This window comes from Lithobates pipiens, unplaced genomic scaffold (genome assembly GCF_037356315.1).
Source record: "Lithobates pipiens isolate NorthernLeopardFrog02 unplaced genomic scaffold, aLitPip1_a1.2 Scaffold_13, whole genome shotgun sequence".
Classification (NCBI taxonomy): domain Eukaryota; kingdom Metazoa; phylum Chordata; class Amphibia; order Anura; family Ranidae; genus Lithobates; species Lithobates pipiens.
In genome coordinates, this window is record NW_027507718.1 from 35,242,127 (window position 1) to 35,264,422 (window position 22,296).

Consider the following 22,296-nt stretch of genomic DNA (forward strand, 5'->3'; position numbering starts at 1 on the left):
CCAGTGACATTTATACAGTAATCAGAATGGTTCCAAAAAAGTGTCCGATCTGTCCGCCGCAATGTCGCAGTCCCGCTAATAATCTCTGATCACCTCCATTACTAGTTCAAAAAAAAATGCCATAAATCTATTCCGTATTTTGTAGACACTATAACTTTTGCGCAAACGGATCAATGTACGCTCATTGCATTTTTTTTTTTTTTTTTTTTACAAAAATATGTAGAAGATTATATATTGGCCTAAACTGATGAAGAAATTAGTTTTTTTACATTTTTTGGGGGGGGATATTTATTATGGCAAAAAGTAAAAAAAATAAATATATATATATATATATATATATATATATATATATATTTTTCAAAATTGTCGGCCTTTTTTGTTTATAGTGCAAAAAAAACAAAAACGCAGCGGTGATCAAATACCACCAAAAGAAAGCTCTATTTGTGGGAGAAAAAGGACATGCATTTTGTTTGGGTACAGCAACGCACGACCATGCAATTGGCAGTTAAAGCGGAGTTCCACCCAAAAATGGAACTTCCACTTTAAGCACGCCTCGCCCCCTTAAATGCCATATTTGGCATGTAATTTTTTTTGGGGGGGGGAGTGGGGGCTTTGTTAGGAGGAAGACTTCCTGTCCCATTTCCTCCTTCCGCCCAGGGGACTCCTCCTTTAACCTTAGGCGGCCCCTCCCTCTAGGCGATCTTCTGGGACACGTAACAGGTTCCAGGAGATCGCCCGTCCACTCTGGGAGTGCAGCGCAACTCACGCATGCGCTGTGTGTGCCCGCCGTGAAGCAATCGCAGTGGCAATGGAGGCACCGGCAGAGAGGAGCGACGCTCCATTCGGCCACATCGCTGGACCGTGGAACAGGTAAGTGTCTGTTTATTAAAAGTCAGCAACTACACTTTTTGTAGCTGCTGACTTTTAATAAACATAAAAAGCCTGGAACTCCACTTTAAAGCGGCGCGGTGTCGCATTGTAAAAAAATATCTGGTCATTAAGAGGGAAATTCCTTCCAGTCTTTAAAGTGGTGTTACTCACCTCTAAATGCCTGTTGCTAGGGGGTCCCCCCTAGTCTGCCTCCTTCAGTGCCCGGGCACTCACATCACTTCCTCTCAGAGCCGCACAGTAATCTGGGACCTGTCATCACGTGTCCCAGATGACTGTGCAGTGTATCGCAGCGCCGCTCGCGCATGCGCAGTGGGCGCCCACAGTAACAATGCCGGCGCTGCGAGCGCAGTGGGGGACGAGGGAGGGGGGCTTCATTCCCCCACATCGCTGGACCCTGGGACAGGTAAGTGTCCGATTATTAAAAGTCAGCAGCTGCAGTATTTGTAGCTGCTGTCTTTAAAATTTTTTTTTTTTAGGGGGCACCCCACTTTAACTACTTGCCACCCAGGCCAATTGTGACATTTCTCTCCTACATGTAAAAATCATAATTTTTTTGCTAGAATATTACATGGAATCCCCAAACATTCTATATGTTTTTTTTTTTTTTTTTTTAGCAAAGACCATAGAGAATACAATGGCGGTTGTTGCAACTTTTTATCTCGCATGGTATTTGTGCAGCAATTTTTTGAACTAATTTAAAACAAAACAATAACGTTAGCCCAATGTTCTTGCATATTGTGAAAGATGAAGTTACACCGAGTAAATAGATACCTAACATGTCACGCTTCAAAATTGCACATACTCGTGGAATGGCGCCAAATTACGCTACTTAAAATTCCCCATAGGCGACGCTTGAATTTTTTTTACTGGTTACATGTTTTGAGTTACTGAGGAGGTCTAGGGGCAAAATGATTGCTCTCGCTCCAATGCTCACATCGATACCTCACATGTATGGTTTAAACACCATTTTCATATGTGAACGGGTCTTGCGTATGCATTCGCTTCTGCGCTTAAAAAATAAATAAATAAATTATTGTTTATTATACTTTTCTTTTTTTTAGTTTGACACTTTAAAAAATAAATAAAAAATTGATCACTTTTATTCCTATTACAAGGAATGTAAACGTCCCTTGTAATAGGATTATAACATCACGCCCGGCCTCTGATGATCATAGAGACCCTGGCAACCATCTGGTCCGCCGGAAATCTCTATGATTAACATTCGGTGCCGGCAGATCCTGTCTCAGACTCACCGATCGTAGCGGTGAGTCGGTAGAGGAACTGGAGGGCAGCGGGGGGGCGATCAAGTGGTGGAACAGCTGCTATGAACGTTCTTATGGTGTAGGGAATCACCGGCTGAAAACGGCAATATCTAAATGATGTCTGTTGCTACAGGCATCATTCAGATATCCCCGCTCAAAGTCCATCACGTCATATGACGGCAGGCAGGCGACAACAGGTTAAAGAGGCGTTCCAGGCTTTTTTTGTTTATTAAAAGTTAGCAACTATACTTTTAATAAACAGACACTTACCTGTTCCACTGTCCAGCGATGCGGCCACACGGAGCCCCGCTCCTCTCCCCCTCCTCTCCTCCATTGAAACTGTGGGCACCCGGTCGTGACAGCTTGCGGCTTCACGGCTGGGCATGCACTGTGCATGCGTGGGTCGCGCTGCGCTTTCCCAGTGGACAGGCAATCTTCTGGGCCTGTCACGTGTCCCAGAAGATTACCGAGAGGGGAGGGCCGCCTAGGCGAGCCGTAAGCGGAAGTGGAACAGGAAGTCCCACTCAAAACTAAGCACCCCCCCCCCCCCAAAATGACATGCCAAATGTGGCATGTAAGGGGGCGAGGAGTACTTAAAGCGGAAGTTCCACTTTTGGGTGGAACTCCACTTTAAGTGGTTAAAGTGATACTAAATACACGCTGTTTAATTTACATTGTCCCTTCTATTTTTGTATATGGATGGCACTTTAATTAAAAAATAATAATAATAAAAAAACAGCATTTGGGATATAGAGTAAAAAAATAAATAATACCAAAAAGTTGTTATTCATTTTCATAAAAATATATATTTGAAATCAAATTTGATTGATTTCTGGAAATAACATGGTTTTAGTAGATTTCTGCCAGTCACAGGCTGTATCATGCCCCTCCAGCCTGTGTCTTAGAAGAAGAGGGAGGTGAAGCAACCATTAATCTACATGTAATATCCATCCCCTATTGTGTTTAGCTCATTAGCGAGTAAGGAGGGAGTGGACTGTCATTCACCTCTGTGTATACACTCACATGTGTGACACTATAGTCACATGGGCTGCTCAGATGTGATAGGAAGTAAATGCGCCTCATACAATCTCAGTAAAAACTGAGCATGTGCAGAGTTGTCACCACAGCTGAATAATAGTTTAACCTGTTCACGCTGGTGCCTCCTAGCTCTTTAAGAGGTTTATAATGCCGGGAGGTGGGGTGGAGGCTTAAGAGCAGCTATTGGGAGCTTTTGGTTAAGTGCCAGTAACTGTGTCGGGAGCGCGCAAATATGCGGCCCCTCTGCGCCAAGGACCAGGGCCCGCCGCTCCATAGCACAACTCCCTTCACAACAGTTGATGTCCATAACTATACACCCCCAGTGCTTCCAGGCCGCCCATACCAGCCATTCCGCACTTCACAGTGTCCACACAGCATAGATCTACACACCACCATTCCATCTGGAATTGGTTCAGCTTACCATCCTGGAGATTGAGTGATCTTACCCAGGCAGACCATTCCCCATCTCCTCCCCTGCACAAGTTCCTGCATGGTATATGTAGCCACTTTTGCTGTTCATATATTGGGATGATTATAAGCACTATTGATAATCACCAGTCTGTCTTCAATCATCTCCTTTTATGACTATTATTTTAATACATTTTGTATGTTTACATAAACTTGGATCACAATTGTGTGGTTTGATCCATCTTTGTGGGACTACTAGCATCAACCAGCAGTACTACTTGTTCATCTGGCTACACAGCCTCACATCCTCCAGCGCTATGTATATTAAAAAACAGAGGGTGAACAAAAAAAAGCTGACCCGATTCCCCCATCTACACACATTTATGTGGATGGGGGAATCCTCCTCGCTGTATCTTTATAGTCTGACAGAGAGGAGACTTCCCTGCCATCTGAATACAAAGATCATTGCTGCAGGCTATAGCCTGTAGTGCTGATCAAGCGGAAAATTTCCAACACGGCGTTAAACAGAAGTTGATTAGTAGATCGACTTCTTTTCAACCACAGTGCCCACACGGGGATCAAAATTCGACTGGCTGCTGCTGAATTGGCCGAATTTCGATTCATATATGAGCAGTTTAACACACTTTCATTCCTAGGATGCCAGCTTTCACTCGCTGTATTGTATGCAGCATTGTTTCCATAGAACACTAGGGTTGATTTACTAGAGGCAAATAGACTGTGCGCTTTGCACTAATTTTTCCCCAGAGCTTAGTGAATGTGGTGAAACTTCATTTTGTAAAGAATACCCAATCACGTGCAAGGAAAAAAAAGAAAGAACTGAATTTTTGCTTGCACATGATTAGATGATGGAAATCAGCAGAGCCTCACCTCATTCACTAAACTCGTGCATCTGCACCTGCAAAGTGTAAATTCTATTTCCCTTCGGTAAATCAACTGCAAAGTGTGTTAGGACAATAACATATTTCCCTCTTCTCCACGTCTCCTTAACATACCAGAGAGGTAACTGGACAGGACTGATAATACTGCTTGGGATAACACTGTAGAGTGCACAGGGCAAAGGACAACTGTTAATTTCTGGTAGGATCAGTGGTTATTTATTTGCACCTAGGAATAGTTAAAACACTTTTAATTGCATATTTACTTTTAACAAAGCAAAAGGGAGCAAATATAAGTTCGTTGCTAGGGTTTACATGCATTTGATCCGGTTCCCGCCCGGTCTATGGCATAATGATGCTGGCAGGAACCTCTCGTCGAATCGGGTGGACATCATATGACGTCCTCCTGAATTGCGCAGGACACATGACCTTTATACACAATGGATGGCTTACTTTCAAGCCATTCATTGTATACAACTGTGTTGCTAGCTGATATTGGTCAGTGTGATCACTTGGTACAGACTGCAGCAATCACAGCCTATCACTTCCATTTGATTAGCTCTGGCCAATCACAGCTAATCACAACAAAAACTGAATGAATCGATTTCATTCAGTAAAATGCTTGCATGTGGCAATTAAATTTATTGCTGCATGCAAACATAATGTGTAAAAAAATAAATAAATACTGATCACTTCCTCTGAGTAGTACAATGTTACTTTGGTAACATTATATTGCTTTGGTCAAAGTGTGTAAAAAAACTAAAACACACACAAACAAACCCGTACAAGAAAAAAGAAAAACTGTAACCAGTTAGTGTCCCCAATCACCACCACACCGGTTATATGATGATACTGTACTGCACTGGTGACAGTATGTATAAAAAGGGGTCATTTGGGGTATATCCTGCCCTGATATTTTTATGCCTCAAGAAATGAGATAGGCCCGCCAGTACAGGATTAAACAATTTTCAGATATCTACACACCATAGTTTGTGGCCTCTATAGCTTTCCTACAGACTAAATAATATACCCTGATTTGGGTTATTTTCCCCAAAGAAATATAGCAGAATACATTTTGGCCTAAATTTATGAAGAAAGATTATTTATTTGCAAAATTTTATAACGGAAAGAAAAAAAAAAGCGTGCTTTAATTAAAAAAAAAAAGTTTCAGACTTTTTTTTTTATTTATTTAGCAAAAAATAAAAAAAACAGTGGTGATTAAATACCACCAAAAGAAAGCCATTTGTGTGAACACAATTTTAAAAATTTAGTTTGGGTACAGTGTTGCATGACAATTGTCATATAAAGTGTGACATTGTTGAAAGCTGAAAATTGGCCTGGGCAGGAAGGGAGTAAAAGTGCCCAGTATTGCAGTGGTTAAAACACTGACAGTTATTTACTTGATAGGGGCTTCAAGTGTGGCCCCTGACTTCACCATAAGACATAATTTATTTTGTAAATGCATTCCTAAAGAAGCTGTCAGACTAAAGACATACAGCATGAGATGGTCAGACTGCAGACTTGCTGTAGGAGTTGTTGGAGACTGGGGACAGGCTTTAGGAGACTATCATAGAATGAAGACAGTCTTGAGATGGATATAGATCAGTGCTATTACAGACCATTTACAAGTCACCTGAGCCACATGTGATAAGTTATTTCTGCAGAATCTATTATAAAAGATCAGAGTAAAAAGCAAAACATTAAAAAGGAAAGGAATGTACAAACAGGAATAAAGTAAGAATAATGTTAAGATAATAAAACAAGACCATTAAAGCATAACTAAACCCAGAAAGAAAAAGGTAATATATAGTAGCTTACTAATCCCTTATTGTGGTAGCTGCATTTGTTTTCATTTTTCAGGCTCCCCCCCCTATTTTGTGATGCTGCCAGTAACACACTTCCTGTCCTAGGATGGCACTTATTCTCATGCTATCCATGGATAACAGTCATTGTCAGCCTAGGCTGCTCTCCTGATTTTGACTAGATACGTCTTATTCCTGAAATTCTCAAAACACGCTGGGATATAGGTTTATCTCATACTATATGTATACTCTGTAGACATGTGCAGAGTAAAATATTTTGTTTCGGAATTTCGTTTTCGTCTGAAAACTTAATTTATTTAGTTACTCCCGAAATTCGTTTTTATTTATTTCGTTTTTCGTTCAAAAATTGCATTCGTCCGAAAATCCATGAATTAAAAAATGAATTACGGTCGAATCTGTCTTGGAAGGCTTATGGTGTCTGTCGAATGTATAAAGAAGATTCGACGGAGCTAACTATATAGCATACTTTAGAACCCTATTAAAGTCTATGGGACTCCAACGTTCAAAATCTAAAGTGCTAATTTTAAAGGCTAATTTGCAAGTTACTGTCCTAAAAAGTGTTTGGGGACCCGGGTCCTGCCCCAGGGGACATGTATCAATGCAAAAAAAAGTTTTAAAAACGGCCGTTTTTTCGGGAGCAGTGATTTTAATAATGATTAAAGTGAAACAATAAAAGTGTAATATTCCTTTAAATTTCGTAGGGGGGGGGTTGTCTATAGTATGCCTGTGAAGGGGCGCATGTTTCCCGTGCTTAGAATTGTCCCTGCACAAAGTGTCATTTATGCAGGAAAAAAAGTCCTTTAAAATCACTCGCAGCTATAATGAATTGTCGGCTCCCGTAATACAGAGAACACTCATTGAAAGTCATTGATAAAAAAATAAATAAATAAATAAATTTAAAAAAAAGCGTGGGGGTCCCCCAAATTCAATTACCAGGCCCTTCAGGTCTGGTATGGATATTAAGGAGAACCCTGCCTCAAATTTAAGAAAAAATTTGACGTGGGGTTCCCCCTAAATATCCATAACCAGACCCTTCAGGTCTGGTATGGATATTAAGGGGAACCCCGCGTCAAATTAAAAAAAAAATTGACGTGGGGTTCCCCCTAAAAATCCATACCAGACCCTTTATCCGAGCACGCAACCTGGCAGGCCGCAGGAAAAGAGGGGGGGACGAGAAAGCGGCCCCCCCTCCCTCCTGAACCGTACCAGGCCACATGCCCTCAACATTGGGAGGATGCTTTGGGGGTCCGTGACCCCTCAAAGCACCTTGTCCCCATGTTGATGAGGACAAGGGCCTCATCCCCACAACCCTGGCCGGTGGTTGTGGAGGTCTGCGGGCGGGGGGCTTATCAGAATCTGGAAGCCCCCTTTAACAAGGGGACCCCCAGATCCCGGCCCCCCCCCTGTTTGAAATGGTAAGGGGGTACAAAAGTACCCCTACCATTTCACAAAGAAAGTGTAAAAAATGTTTAAATAAAACAAACACACTTTTTAAAAATTCCTTTATTAAAAATAAAAAAAGATTCCAGCGGCGGTAATCCACTCTTGCTATCCAGCGACGGACGGTCAGCTCTCCATCGATGTCTAATGTCATCCAGCGCAGCGCAGCATCCTTCTTCTGTCTCCTCCACGGAGACACTGGAGGCATTCCGGCGCTGACGTTTCTTATATATGGAGGGCGGGGCCACCCGTCACCTGACCCCGCCCCCCTCTGACGCAAGGGGAAACCCGGGGTTCCCCGTGACGTATGGGTGACCCCGCCCCCCTCTGATGTAACGGAAACCTGCCTGTGTTACATCAGAGGGGTGCGGGTCACCCCTACGTCACAGGGAACCCCGGGTTTCCCCTTGCGTCAGAGGGGGGCGGGGTCAGGTGACGGGTGGCCCCGCCCACCCTATATAAGAAACGTCAAGCCGCCGGAATGTCTGTAGTGTCTCCTCCACGGAGACAGAATAAGGATGCTGCGCTGCGCTGGATGACATTAGACATCGATGGAGAGCTGACCGTCCGTCGCTGGATAGCAAGAGTGGATTACCGCCGCTGGAATCTTTTTTTTATTTTTAATAAAGGAATTTTTCAAAAGTGTGTTTGTTTTATTTAACCATTTTTTACACTTTCTTTGTGAAATGGTAGGGGTACTTTTGTACCCCCTTACCATTTCAAACAGGGGGGGGGCCGGGATCTGGGGGTCCCCTTGTTAAAGGGGGCTTCCAGATTCTGATAAGCCCCCCGCCCGCAGACCTCCACAACCACCGGCCAGGGTTGTGGGGATGAGGCCCTTGTCCTCATCAACATGGGGACAAGGTGCTTTGAGGGGTCACGGACCCCCAAAGCATCCTCCCAATGTTGAGGGCATGTGGCCTGGTACGGTTCAGGAGGGAGGGGGGGGCGCTCTCTCGTCCCCCCCCTCTTTTCCTGCGGCCTGCCAGGTTGCGTGCTCGGATAAAGGGTCTGGTATGGATTTTTAGGGGGAACCCCATGTCAAATTTTTTTTAAATTTGATGCGGGGTTCCCCTTAATATCCATACCAGACCTGAAGGGTCTGGTTATGGATATTTAGGGGGAACCCCACGTCAAATTTTTTCTTAAATTTGAGGCAGGGTTCCCCTTAATATCCATACCAGACCTGAAGGGCCTGGAAATTGAATTTGGGGGACCCCCACGCTTTTTTATTTATTTATTTATTTATTTTTTTATCAATGACTTTCAATGAGTGTTCTCTGTATTACGGGAGCCGACAATTCATTATAGCTGCGAGTGATTTTAAAGGACTTTTTTTCCTGCATAAATGACACTTTGTGCAGGGACAATTCTAAGCACGGGAAACATGCGCCCCTTCACAGGCATACTATAGACAACCCCCCCCTACGAAATTTAAAGGAATATTACACTTTTATTGTTTCACTTTAATCATTATTAAAATCACTGCTCCCGAAAAAACGGCCGTTTTTAAAACTTTTTTTTGCATTGATACATGTCCCCTGGGGCAGGACCCGGGTCCCCAAACACTTTTTAGGACAGTAACTTGCAGAATCTTTTCTCTCTGTCAAATCTTTTTTCTCTGTCGAATATTTTCTCTATATAATCTTGGACTAATAGAGGTAAGGTTAAGCACATTCGACCACAGGTTCTATAGACAGATTGTTATCGTCAGAGTCATGTCGAATCTCCTATTCTATATCGAACTGTTGTAACAATGAAAACGAAAATAAAGCATTTATTTATGTCGGATCTTTCGTTTTTCGGATTTTGTGCTTTCGTTATCGTTTGTCAAAACGAAAACGAAAATAGCTGAAATTCGGACGAAAATGCATTCGGACGAAAACGAATGCACATGTCTAATACTCTGTACTATTTTATGCATGTTGTTGTTCCATGCGGCTACATTGTTTTATAAAATAATACATTTTTCTATGTTTTCAAAATATTGCATTTTCAAAAGTTCGCCCTTAAAGTCCCATCGTACCGGGGGGTACTTTTTTGGTACTAATTTGATTTAGTATCTTCCTTAAAAGCATTGTTCATGCCACAAAATATCCTACATAAAAAGATACTGTAGCTTCCTCCAAACATGTTTTTCTAATTTCTATTTTTCGAGCAAATAAAGATAAGGACAAGGCTGAATTCCGAGTGTGCATACTATATACTGTACCTGTCTGTCTAGAGATGGACAAGCAGGAAAGAAGTTATCTTTTGTTTATACAAGGTTTACATTGTAGAACAATTATGTAGTGTGATGTGCTGGTACATTGTGTCCAGGCTAGTCACTGCCTGTATCTATTCATGTTTTATGTGAATCTCCTAAAGAATTTTCAACTGCTTCAAGTGCTTGTGGATATCTTGTGTTTATTGCTAAGTGACCTTTGATGTGCTTTCTATGGTAAATGTTCGTTATTTCATATGCATCATATAATTTATATTTATTAGGGTTTAACAGCTTGTTAAAATGAATATATATTTATGGCAACCTGTGTATATTTAATTTATTTAAAAAAAAAATTTTCTAAGTATATGTTTTATTTTTGTAACTCTTTATACAGTACAAACAGTGGTAAAGATGTCCTGAAACATGCAAGCATAGATTTGACATTTAGAAGTGTTGTAGGAGTCCGTGTTAACAGGGTGTTCATGTCCTTCTCTTATATTTCCACTAGAGGGCTCACTAGTTCCATGCGACTACCCCATTTATCGTTTGTTTTCTAGACATCATCTTATCTTTACTTTATCAGTTTCTTGTCAATATTGATTTTAAGTCCTGTATCCTACCTTGTACCAGCTTGTAATAGATAATCAAAACTGAAACCTGCAAAATACTAATAATTGTTTACTCTGATGCTCCGGACTTCCCAGCAGAATAGGTCCAAAGTAGAGGTGCACGATTCTGGGCAAAATGAGAATCACAATTTTTTTTGCTTAGAATAAAAAGATCATAATTCTCTCTTTCACATTATACAATAAAAAAAAATGGGCTAACTTTACTGGTTAGTTTTTTTATTTTTTTTAATATTCATTAAAGTATTTTTTAAAAACAAAATGCATTTGAAAAACCGCTGCGCAAATACAGTGTGACATAAAATATTGCAACAACCACCATTTTATTCTCTAGGATGTCTATTTAAAAAATATATATATATGTGTGTGTGTGTGTATATATATATATATATATATATATATATATATATATATATATATATATATATAATGTTTGGGGGTATAAACGTTTAGTGTATAAGTGGTTAAACTTTTTTCACTTACACATAAAGTCACAAAGTCTATTCCATTGACAAATTGTTGCAGTGTTTATACTTAAGTTGAACTGATAAAGAATGTTGTGATTCTTGGCAGACTGCCCAGTTTTTCTCTTCTTTTGTTTTGAGGGCTGTGTCTTCAGAAGAGCAGAGAGAATTCTTTGCATAGAAAGAATTGTGAAAGACTTTAGTCAAGATCACGATAACGATTCTGGACGATTAATTGTGCAGCTCTAGTCCGAAGGAATCATTTCGTCAGATAGTCCGATCGTGTGTACACTAATCCGATCATTTTTCTTTAAAAAATTCCAATGTATCTAGAAATAGAACATGTTTAAAATCTGTCCGACGGACTCAATTCCTATCAGGAAAACCATTCGACTGTATGCTAGTCCGACGGACCAAATACGACGCAAGGGCAGCTATTGGCTACTGGCTATTGAACTTCCTTTTCTAGTCCCGTCTTACGTCATCACGTTCAAAATGAATGGACTTTAGTCCGTTCATGTGTGGGCAAGTCCGGTTGTGTGTACGTGGCATAAGTCTTGGTTTTCAGTGCCCCGGCCTTGGCACAATTTTCTTTCACACAGCCGGTCCCTGGTGCCAAAAAGGTTGGGGACCGCTGATTAGTTCAAAAGTTTTCCTTTCCTGGATATTAAGCTGGATATTTCTGAAATTCAGAACTAAAACATTGAGGTCTTCTATAGTGTGGTCTGGTCTGGTTGTGAGAAATGATGTCCCTCAGGTGTGCAGTAACTGTCTTCTTTATGTTCATTGATGGGATGTCTGTGCTGATTAGTTCATGTCTGAGGTTGGATGGTTGTCTGAAAGCCAGTATTGGAGGTTGTTGGAATATTTCTTTCTTTCATCCTCTGTTATGATGGGTTGTAAATCTTTTATCGTTTGTATCCCTTCTAGTGCTGGATTGCATGTGGTGACTAGAGTTGCATGGTTATTTTGTTGTTTTCTCTTTGTGTTGAAGGAAATTTTCTCTTTGGGTTTTCAAGGCTGTTCAAAGTTGTCGGAAAATCCGATCGTTCGTAACATGATGACTTTATTTAATTACGATGGGACTACGTTCAGGCTAGTAGCCAATAGCTTTGGTCTAGGAATTTGATCTGAGCATGCGTGGCACTTTTTCCGATCAGAATTCTTTACAAAAACGATCGGACAAAGTCCCATCGGATCATGTTGTCCGAAATTTTTTTATATCCAGCTCTCAAACTTTGTTGGTCAGATTATTGACAACGTGGTCCGATCGGACATTTTCCGTTGGAATGTCCGACCGTGTGTACAAGGGCTTAGTGGTATCTGATGGTCTGGCTGTCTGTGTAGGATGGTCCGTTTAGTGTGTTGGGGCTGGAAACTGGAACTGTGGAGATAGTTGCATCGGTCAGTCGGTTTCATGTATATTGAATTGTGAAGCTTCTCATCCCTGATGCATACTGTAGTGTCTAGGAAGTTGACATGCGTGTTAGAATAATCCATTTTTAGTTTGATAGATGGGTGAATGATAAGGCAATGATCACAGACACATGCGGAAATTTGGAAAAAAAACAATATTTTCTTTTTTCTATTTTAAAAGAAATCCAATAAAATCTAATTTTGTCATAAATTTAAGCCAAAATGTATTCTGCTACATGTTTTTGGTAAAAAAAATTCCGTTAAGTGTATAATAATTGGTTTGTGTGATCACAGACATATTTACGCAAATGATCATGTACATATGTGTGCAGATAATCATTGGGACATGTGATTTTAGTGGGACATATGTTTTTTTATTTGGGGAAATGTGTGGGGACATGTGTGTTTTGGGGACATGTGTGGGGACATGTGTGTTTACACTAGACTAGTGATCAGTGAGTAAAAAGCTGTAAAAACAGCTCATACTCACTGATCACCAGCCGGCTGCAGCGATCTGCTCTCCTCTCCTCAGCGACGACTTCCGTGTGAGGAGAGGAGAGCCGATTGCCTAGCAACCGGCTTTTTGTTTTGATCACATGACGGCTGTGATTGAACACGGCCGTCATGTGATCAGGAGGGCCAATCACAGAGCCGTCCGGGTGACACGAGCGCATCGGGATCGTGCCGCTGTGCGGGCAAGCGCACGCGTGATCCCCCTCCTTCTGAAGGACATTCAGTCAGAAGGAGGCGGCTCCCACACGGCCGTATATGTACATTGGCCGGGTGGGAAGTAGTTAAAATAAAAAAGCATACCTTTTCTGGCACTATGGCCCTTAAAAATGGGCTGTATCAGAATAAAAAAATCCCTGCCATTCTTTTCAGTAGCTTTGCTGATACTTGTAGAAGATTCAGGTAGTTCTTAATAGCGCTACTTTGTAAAATTTAAAATTTTACCTCTAGTTGGTAAATAGTGAAACTGGAGGTTATTAATACCAAGTATATGCTGGTTATCAAGTTAGGCAGAGTGGCCGTCTCTGTATTCTGTGTAGCAAAGCAGCATGTTTACCATGGCTACCTCCTCCCCACCCCACCTTTTAACCCCTTTCACACTGGGGAGCTTTTCAGACATTTTTACATATGTTTCCATAAGATAAATGCAGATAGTTTGGCTTTGTGTGACGTGTTAGTTATGATTATTATTACTTTATTACTTTATTGTGTTGCATGTTTGAAGTGTTCTAAGAAACTTAGACCTTATTCACACAGCAGTAAAAAAAAAAAAAAAAAAAAAGTTTAAAACCCTTTTTTTATTTTCATATCTGAATGCAGCTGCTTTATTTCCAATGGAGACATTCACACATTCAAAAACATGCAGTGCTTTCAGATCCATAACATACAATCCAAAACTTTGTGTCTGAGAACATGCTTATATACCTATGCAATTGAAGAAAACTATTTCTTTTTGCATTAAAAACTGATCTATAATCTGGTCATTTATGCAGGAACTTTTGTTCCTCGTCCTAATGATCAGTAAAAATGTTTACAGCCGTGTTAAGACCATGTGAATGTAATCTTAACCTTAAAGCCTTGTTAACTGTTTTGATATGTTTTATTTTCTGCAGAGAGCAAAATGCATTTTCCGGATATGCCATCTATCCCCAGCAGGGGGCACATGGAGAGCACATCTGACTTCATGGTTGACCCAGCTTATTATGGCAACTTTTACCAACCTTCCCTGTATCCATATTACAACAACCTCTACAATTATTCTTCTTACCAAATGGCCATGAGTGGTGAACCATCTGGTGCTAGTGACATAGGTGGATCCTCAGCGAAGAATAGTATGAGAAACTTTGCGGCTGCTTATGTTCCAGGACAAGCTGGAAACCAATGGCAGGTAAAGAAATTATAATGTATTGAAGTGTACCTGTCATTAATTTTAAACATTTAAAGTATACACAAAGAATGGGGTGGACCTGGGTCTTTCAGAGCCTACTGTGCTGTTCTTAACCTCCCTGGCGGGATGATTAGTTCTGGTTTTAGGTGCTGAAAGCGGTACAATTATTTTGCATGGAAATTTGGCGTTTTATATTGTAGTCCTGTAATTCTTAGGAATAACTCTCTTAAATCTGTTCAAACCAGAGTCTAGCAGGCATCCCGGGTATGATAAAGTTTATAATATAATAAATAATAAAAATGATTTAATAATGTAATCAAATCCTAAAACACTGAAAAAGGGACATTTTCTGGTTGCTATGGACAATCTCCAAATTTCAGGCAGAAAAAACAGTATTTATAATATAAAAGTGCATGCAGGGCACTGCACAGAACACTAGGGACAAAGGGGATGTGTAATGTTTTTATACAGTACTGTAATCTGTAAGATTACAGTACTGTGTGTGTTTTGTGTCTTTTTTTACTTTTTTGAATTTGGCGCCGTAACGTCGCAGGGAGCGGAGATCGGCAGGATTCGGGCACTGTGGGAATCGAGCGGAGGACAGCTCGATCACACAGTGTGGAGGACATTGCTGGATCCAGGGGACAGGGTAAGTAACTCTCCCTGTGTCCTCTCTGTATCCAGTGATGCGATCCTGAGTCTGGCTCGGGGTTACCGCTCGTGGAACTAAATCCCAACCCGAGCCAGACTCGGGATCACCGCTAGGGAGGTTAATACTAGAAAATGCATAATACTGTTCTTAATACTATTAAACAAAAGAAAAAGCCTCCAGTACTTACCTAACAGTGCAGCAGTGAATCAGCAGTGAGTGCAGATGAAGAGGGGCTTACTAACCATTGGCTCTCCCTTAATATACAGTAGTTCTATGTTGATGACAAAGTTTACATGGACTTGCAACCATACTAAACCTGGATTGTATGTTAGGTAAGTAATGCCCACATCATCCCATAATGCAGTGCCTTCTGAGCAGCCAATCAATAGTAAGGATGAAATTCAAGTTCTGGCCGTGTGTCTAACAGTAAAACTCAATAGTCCGTTCACTTGCCTGCCAAAGCAAATCTACAGTTGGCTGCTAGAAATCATACATTTAGTGGTGGTATTACTACCACTACTAAATCTGACAGTTTCCTGCTCACCCTCATGCATCCGCCCCCCTCCCTCCATTGGTTCCTAGAATGTTGTCAACCAGCCACCTGCATCCTAGCAACTGATGATATAATTGGTTGCTAGGACACTGGTGGCCACACAGTCATTGTTTGTTATGGCGCACCATTACAACCATTGGCACTGTCTAAAAAGATGAACAATAAATATGGGGGTCTGGTATGCATTTTTGCATGCATGTTCTGGGCCTCATGGTGTCCACCTTCAAGGTGGTCCCATATGAACAGTTCCACACAAAGGTCCAGTAGAAGAAAGAAGATCTTGTCCAAGTGGGAAAAGTCTCCAGCATTCTTGGACAACCAGATTTGGGTTGGTTGGCCAGGGGCTTTCGCCTCTGATGGCTCCTGTCTCTTAGGGCCCGGAAGTCATTCTTCACTTTCCATTGGACAGTGGTCATGACGGACCCCATTCTGTCCTGCTGGGGGAACCCTGGAGTCAAGGTTGGCCCAGGGCCGTTTAATGCCAGAGAAGTCTCGGCTACTGATCAATTTCATGGAACTCCAGCCAAACAGCCTATGTTTGGAGCTGCAATTGGAGCTTCTTTGTGGGAGTTCTTGAGGAGTTTGGCAGCGCCGCTGGAGGCCTCACGCATTTGTACATTCCAGGCATAGAAAAATGCCAGGTGGACTACCTCAGTTGTCAGACACTGGATCAGGAGGAGTGATCTCTGCACCCAGATGTGTTTAATAAAATTTGTCCGCGGTGGGGCACCCCAGGCGTAGATCTTCTAGTGTCCCATCTCAACAGGAAAATTTCTAGTTCGAGGGTGTCAGGAACTTTGAAACAGACGGAGACAGAAAATGCAGTAAAAATTACACCTTTTAATAAAATGGTAAAAATGGTACAGCTGGTAAACGTAGTCAAAACATAGCCAGGGTTCGGTAGCCAAATCGGGTAGTCAGAACAAGCCAGGAAAGTGGGGAGCCAGAGATCAGCATAGTCAGAGGCAGCAGACAGGATCAGGAACCAAAAGAGACATCAGTCAGGCAAGTCTTCCAACAGCAGAGAGTCTCTAGATATGTTTGACCAAGGCGAAGGCAATTGATGAAATGAAGATGGGTGATAGGGGAAGCTGTGTAACTAATAATATGTGCCTTATCTTAAAGGCCATATAACATGGAATAAAATGACATGCGCAAATTAGGTAACTACTACCTGCCTAAAAAGTGCTATAGGACATAGATAAATCAATTCCAATCTAAAGTGTACAATATATATGTGAGATAATTAACCACTTAAGGACTGGGCCTCTTTTTCAGACTCAGTGTTTACAAGTTAAAAACACCCTAGAGAATAATATGGAGGTCTTTGCAATACTTTCTGTCACACCGTATTTGCGCAGCGGTCTTAGAAGCGCACTTAAAAAAAAAAAATACACTTTTTTGAATTAAAAAATAAGACAAAAGTAAAGTTAGCCCAATTTTTTTATATTGTGAAAGATAATGTTACGCCGAGTAAATTTATACCCAACATGTCACGCTTCAAAATTGCGCCTGCTAGTGGAATGGCGACAAACTTTTATCCTTAAAAATCTCCATAGGCAGCATTGAAAAAATTCTACCGGTTGCATTTTTTGTGTTACAGAGGAGATATAGGGCTAGAATTATTGCTCTCACTCTACCAATCGCAGCAATACCTCACATGTTTGAACACCGTTTTCATATGCGGGCACTACTCAAATATGCATTTGCTTCTGCACGCGAGCTCGGGACAGGGCACGTTAAAAAAAATATTTTTTCTTATTTATTTTACTTTTTATTTTTACATTGTTTAAAAAAAAAATGTGTCACTTTTATTCCTATTACAAGGAATGTAAACATCCCCTGTAATAGAAAAAAGCATGACAGGACCTCTTAAATATGAGATCTGGGGTCAAAAAGACCTCAGATCTCATATTTGGACTTAAATGCAAAAAAATAAATAATAATTATTATTTTGAAAAAATTACATCAAAAAAATGTGCCTTTAAGAAGTATGGGCGGAAGTGACGTTTTGATGTCGCTTCTGCCCTGCTATGGTATGGAGATGGGTGGGACCTCACTTGTCTCCATACCTAGCGAGGAGACAGATGCGATCGCCTCTGCCGATGGCTCCAGTAAGCAGCGGGAGGGGGGAGTCCCATCTCCCGCCACCGATAAAAGTGATCTTGCGGCAAATCCGCTGCAGAGACCACTTTTATCTTGTAGCCGGCCGAACACAGGAATACTGGGGTTATGGCAGCTAGCTGCTGCCATAACAACGATATCCGTCCCCAAAGTAGGAACGTACATTGGCGTGCGGCAGTCGGCAAGTGGTTAATAATAAAAACATAAAAAAGTGATAAAGTCCACAATATAAATTGATAGTGGCTTCTTGATGGCAGAGAAGAATTCCTTCACCGTCAACATAGAAATGACAAAAAAAGTGCTCAGATATGAAAACTGCTGGATGGATATGAGTTCTTTAATTAAAGTGGAGTTCTGCTGAAAGTTTTTTTTTTTTTTTTTTTTTAGTCAGCAGCTACAAATACTGCAGTTGCAGACTTTTAAGATATGGACACTTACCTGTCCAGGGCGCCCGCGATGTCCTCACCCGAAGCTGATCTGTTCCTCAGGTGGAGGCGCCGCCATCTTCGGTAAGGGAATCAGGAAGTGAAGCCTTGCGGCTTCCCAGCCTGATTCCCTACTGCGCATGTGCGTGTTGCGCTGCGCATCTTCACTGGTCCCTGCTGTCTTCTGGGACAGCGGGGGGTGGAGTAAGGGGCCGGATGTGGCGTAGATAACCGCAGAGCCTGCAGTGATCTATGCCTGGAAGTGGGAGCAAATACCTGGATTATACAGGTATATGCTCCTCCCTCCCCCCTGAAAGGTGCCAAATGTGACACCGGAGGGAGGGAGGAATCCGATCAGCGGAAGTTCCATTTTTTGGTGGAGGCAAGGAGGAGATGGAAGAGGTTCATAAGACCTTAGCCACTTTCCAAAAACCTGTCTTACTGCATTGTGGCATCCAGAAAAGAACCTCAGCGTAAAACCAATCAAACCACTGGATAATGAGGAGAGGAAATGATTTGGAACTGGATTATCTCATGGGGAAGAGCCCCTATGGCCACGGTCAACGGAGCAGTCTCATGAGTTACATGGGCAGGCTGTAGAGGTCTCACATCAATAGCCTCAATGGCAAGTGGAGTGGCACGAAACCGCAATGAAATTGAGTGCTTAGACACAGAGGCACCATCTATGAACAGGCCTGCAGCCCCAGAGTCGATAGATGACTCAGACCAAGAAAGGATAACCGGAACCAGGGGCTTATCCTGGATAACTGGGGACATAACAACGACACCTAAGGTCTGTTTGCTACAGGCCCTCAAGGTGCTGGCTTTTCCCGGATGGGTAGGACAAGACTTCAAAAAGTGACCTGCCTGGCTACAATAAAGGCACAATCTCTCCCTCCTCTTAAAGGCCCTCCCATCTGCAGAGAGACAGCCAGGTGAGCAGTGCAAATCAGGAGCGTCTATAATGCTATGGCAAACTGATCCATGCAGTGATCCTGCTCATTCTACCTTCTCATCCTGCTCATTCTACCTGGAAAAAATATTACCACTAGGTGGATTGCCTGCACCTTCTGAATTCATGGCCTTTGCCTACTATCAGTAACCATGAAACAGACAGAGACAGAAAATGCAGTAAAAATCACACCTTTTAATAAAATGGTACGGGTAAAAGTAGTCAAAACATAGCCAGGGTTCGGTAGTCAGAAAAAGCCCGGAAATTGGGGAGCCAAAGGTCAGCGTAGTCAGAGGCAGCAGACAAGATCAGGAACGAGAAGGGACATTAGCCAGGCAAGTCTTCAACAGGAACACAGCAGAGAGTCTCTAGATATGTTTCACCAAGGCGAAGGCAGTTGATGAAATTAACCAGGCAGTTCCAGGAGGGGCTGGCTGTGGGCTTGACTAACGAGCAAGAGATGATCAACAGGTAAGCCACTGTGGAACGATGAGTTCTGGTAATTAATCGACAGCTGAGCAACCTGAGCACAGAGAAGGAAGGACTGAGAGCCCAGCCCTGACAGAGGGATCCCCTTGGCAGATGCGATGGACGCTCTCTTGGTGCCGTGGAGCCAGTATCCTCTCATTTATGTGTTTCCTCCTCTCAAGTTTTTTCGTTGTCTCCTGCAGGATAGAGGCAGAAGGGATTCCAGTTATTCTGGTGCCTTCCGATCAGCGTAGTTGATCCTGGTACACCAACATGGTGCGGCTGGTCGCGGACGTGCCCAGACAGATCTTCAGTCCAAGGGACCGATCTTTCACCCTGCTTTAACGCCACTAGCTTTGACGGCCTGGCTATTGGGAACCAGATTCTTAGACTGGGTTTTCAAGCTCAGTGATTCCTACCATGTTAAAAGCACGTAAATCAACCTCTCGGGGAATTTATCACCTTGGAAGGTTTACATCTTGTGGTGCAAGTCTACAGTACTTGTTTGCATCCACACCCTTTCTCGTGGTTTGGGTTTTGGCCTTTCTCCAATGGGGCATTGTTTTAAAACTTATCTCAAGTGCCATTAAGGGCCAGGTTTCTTCCCTTTGCGATTTTCTTTTAATGTCCTTAGCTATGCACTCCTTAATTCCTTCTTCATCCAAGCGGTTATGCATTTGTCCACCTACCCCCTTTTGGGTTCTCTTTTGTCATTCTGGGACCTGAACCTGGTTCTTTTTTGTCCTTCAGAAGCCTCCCTCTGAGAATATTAGATATATACCCCTACGTATGCTCTCTCAGAAAGTCGCCCTTTTAGTTGCTATCATTTCAGCATGTCTTGTGTTGGAGCTGGTGGTCTTGTCCCGTAAGTCTCCCTGTTTGGTCTAACACAGGGGTATGGCGGTCCTCTGTCCATGTCCCTCAACTTTTACCCAAATGAGGACCTTATCCTGCCTTCCCTGTGTCTGCGCCCTTCGCATCCTAAGGAGGTTGTGCTGCACTCCTTGTATGTGGTCTGGGCGGTTTATGTGTACCTGTCTGCTACAGTTTCCTTTTTGAAGGTCAGATTCCCCCTTTTTTTTATGGTTGTGGACAGCCCATTCCAGGGGCCTAGCAGCCTCCTCTGTCACTATTTCTTCTTGGAATAGGCAGACAGTTGTTCAGGCTTGTGCCATTAAGGGTGGGGTACTTCCCTTCCTATGTACAGCACACTCTGTTAGGGTGATTAGTAGAGGTCGACCGATATGGGTTTTTCTCTGGCCGATGCCGATGCCGATATTTAGAAATCATGGTGGCCGATAGCCGATATATAATGCCGATTTTTTTGGGCCGATATGTTAGGCCGATTTTATTTTATTTATTTATTTTTAATCCCCCTTGATCTAACACACCTTTCCCACTGGGGCGTTTTTTAAGGCGCTTTTGGGCTAAAAATAGCGCCTGTAAAGTGCCTGCAAAATGGCTCCCCTGCAGTCTGTGTGAAAGACAGAGTGCTTTCACACTGAGGCGATGCGCTGGCAGGATCTTAAAAAAAAAAGTCCTCCAAGCAGCACGTTTGGAGTGGTGTATACCGCTCCTCCACCACTCCTGCCCATTGATATGAATGGGCACCACTGCCGAAGCGGTTCTTCATGGGCGCATTTAACCTCTTCCTTGGCCGCTAGCTGGGTTATATGTGCCCCACTAGCAGCCAAATAGCACCGCTAAAATGATGGTAAAGCGCCGCTAAAACTTGCGTTTTACCATCAACGCCTGCCCGCTCCAGTGTGAAAGCAGCCTTCATTAGTGATACAGAAAATTTCTTACACTTAAACATTTATTAAACAAAACAAACCTCCAATCAGTTTACTTGTATGTATGATCTAGATTAAAAAAAAAAAAAAAAACCTATATATTAAATAAAAACGGGTAGTCAAAACTTTTGGACAAAAAAAAAAAAAAATGGACTAACTTTACTGTTTTTATTTTATTTTTATTTTTTAAATGGTGTATTTTTTTCCCAAAAAAATGCATTTGAAAGACCTCTGTGCAAATGCCGTGTGACATAAAATATTGCAACAACCGCTATTTTATTCCCTAGGATCTCTGCTAAAAAAAAATATATATAATTTTTGGGGGTCTAAGTGATTTTCTGGCAGAAAATACAGGATTTTTACTTGTAAGCAACAAGTGTAAGAAAAGTATTTAAATGGTTAAACTGAGAACTTCTACACAGAGATGACTTCATTCATTCAGTGTAAACATTGTAACATTTAGTTATTTTCTTGGCAGTCTGCCCAGAGAGGAGGAAAGTGTTGCTATGACGACTCAGCAACTCACACTGACTTCTTACAGAAGTCATTTCAAAGTCCCGCTGTAGAATCGGCTTTTTATCAGCAGAATCGGCCGATGCCGATTATTTAAAAAACGGCAAATATCGGCCGATATATCGGTCGACCTCTAGTGATTAGTGCCTGAGCCAGGACCGGATTAACATAGGGGCTATTGGAGCTGCAGCTCCAGGCCCCTTTCTCAAGATAGGCCCATTTGCCCAAAAAATAATAATAATTAAAAAAAAAAATACTTTGAGGATTGTAGCTCGGCAATCAGGAGTCACAGAGACCCAACATTTGAGTAGGTAGCTAAAGACCCACTCCAGCACTGGTTAAAATATGGGGCTGCTATCATTTATGGTTCCGGAGATACAGGGCTGCTTGTGCAGCCTGTAAGAAGCTACATACAGAGCAACCAGTTTAAATACAAGCTGGAACACTCT

At 42.1% G+C, this 22,296-nt stretch overlaps 1 protein-coding gene across 2 annotated transcripts in view; it reads left to right on the top strand.

The window, feature by feature from the left end:
* Positions 1 to 22,296, top strand: part of DMRT1 (doublesex and mab-3 related transcription factor 1) — a 206,362-nt gene that overhangs the window by 60,391 nt on the left and 123,675 nt on the right. For both annotated transcript variants that reach the window (XM_077475009.1, XM_077475008.1), the window contains one exon: positions 14,093 to 14,367. In XM_077475009.1, the coding sequence (XP_077331135.1) occupies positions 14,093 to 14,367 (275 nt within the window). The remainder of the gene's footprint in view (positions 1 to 14,092; positions 14,368 to 22,296) is intronic.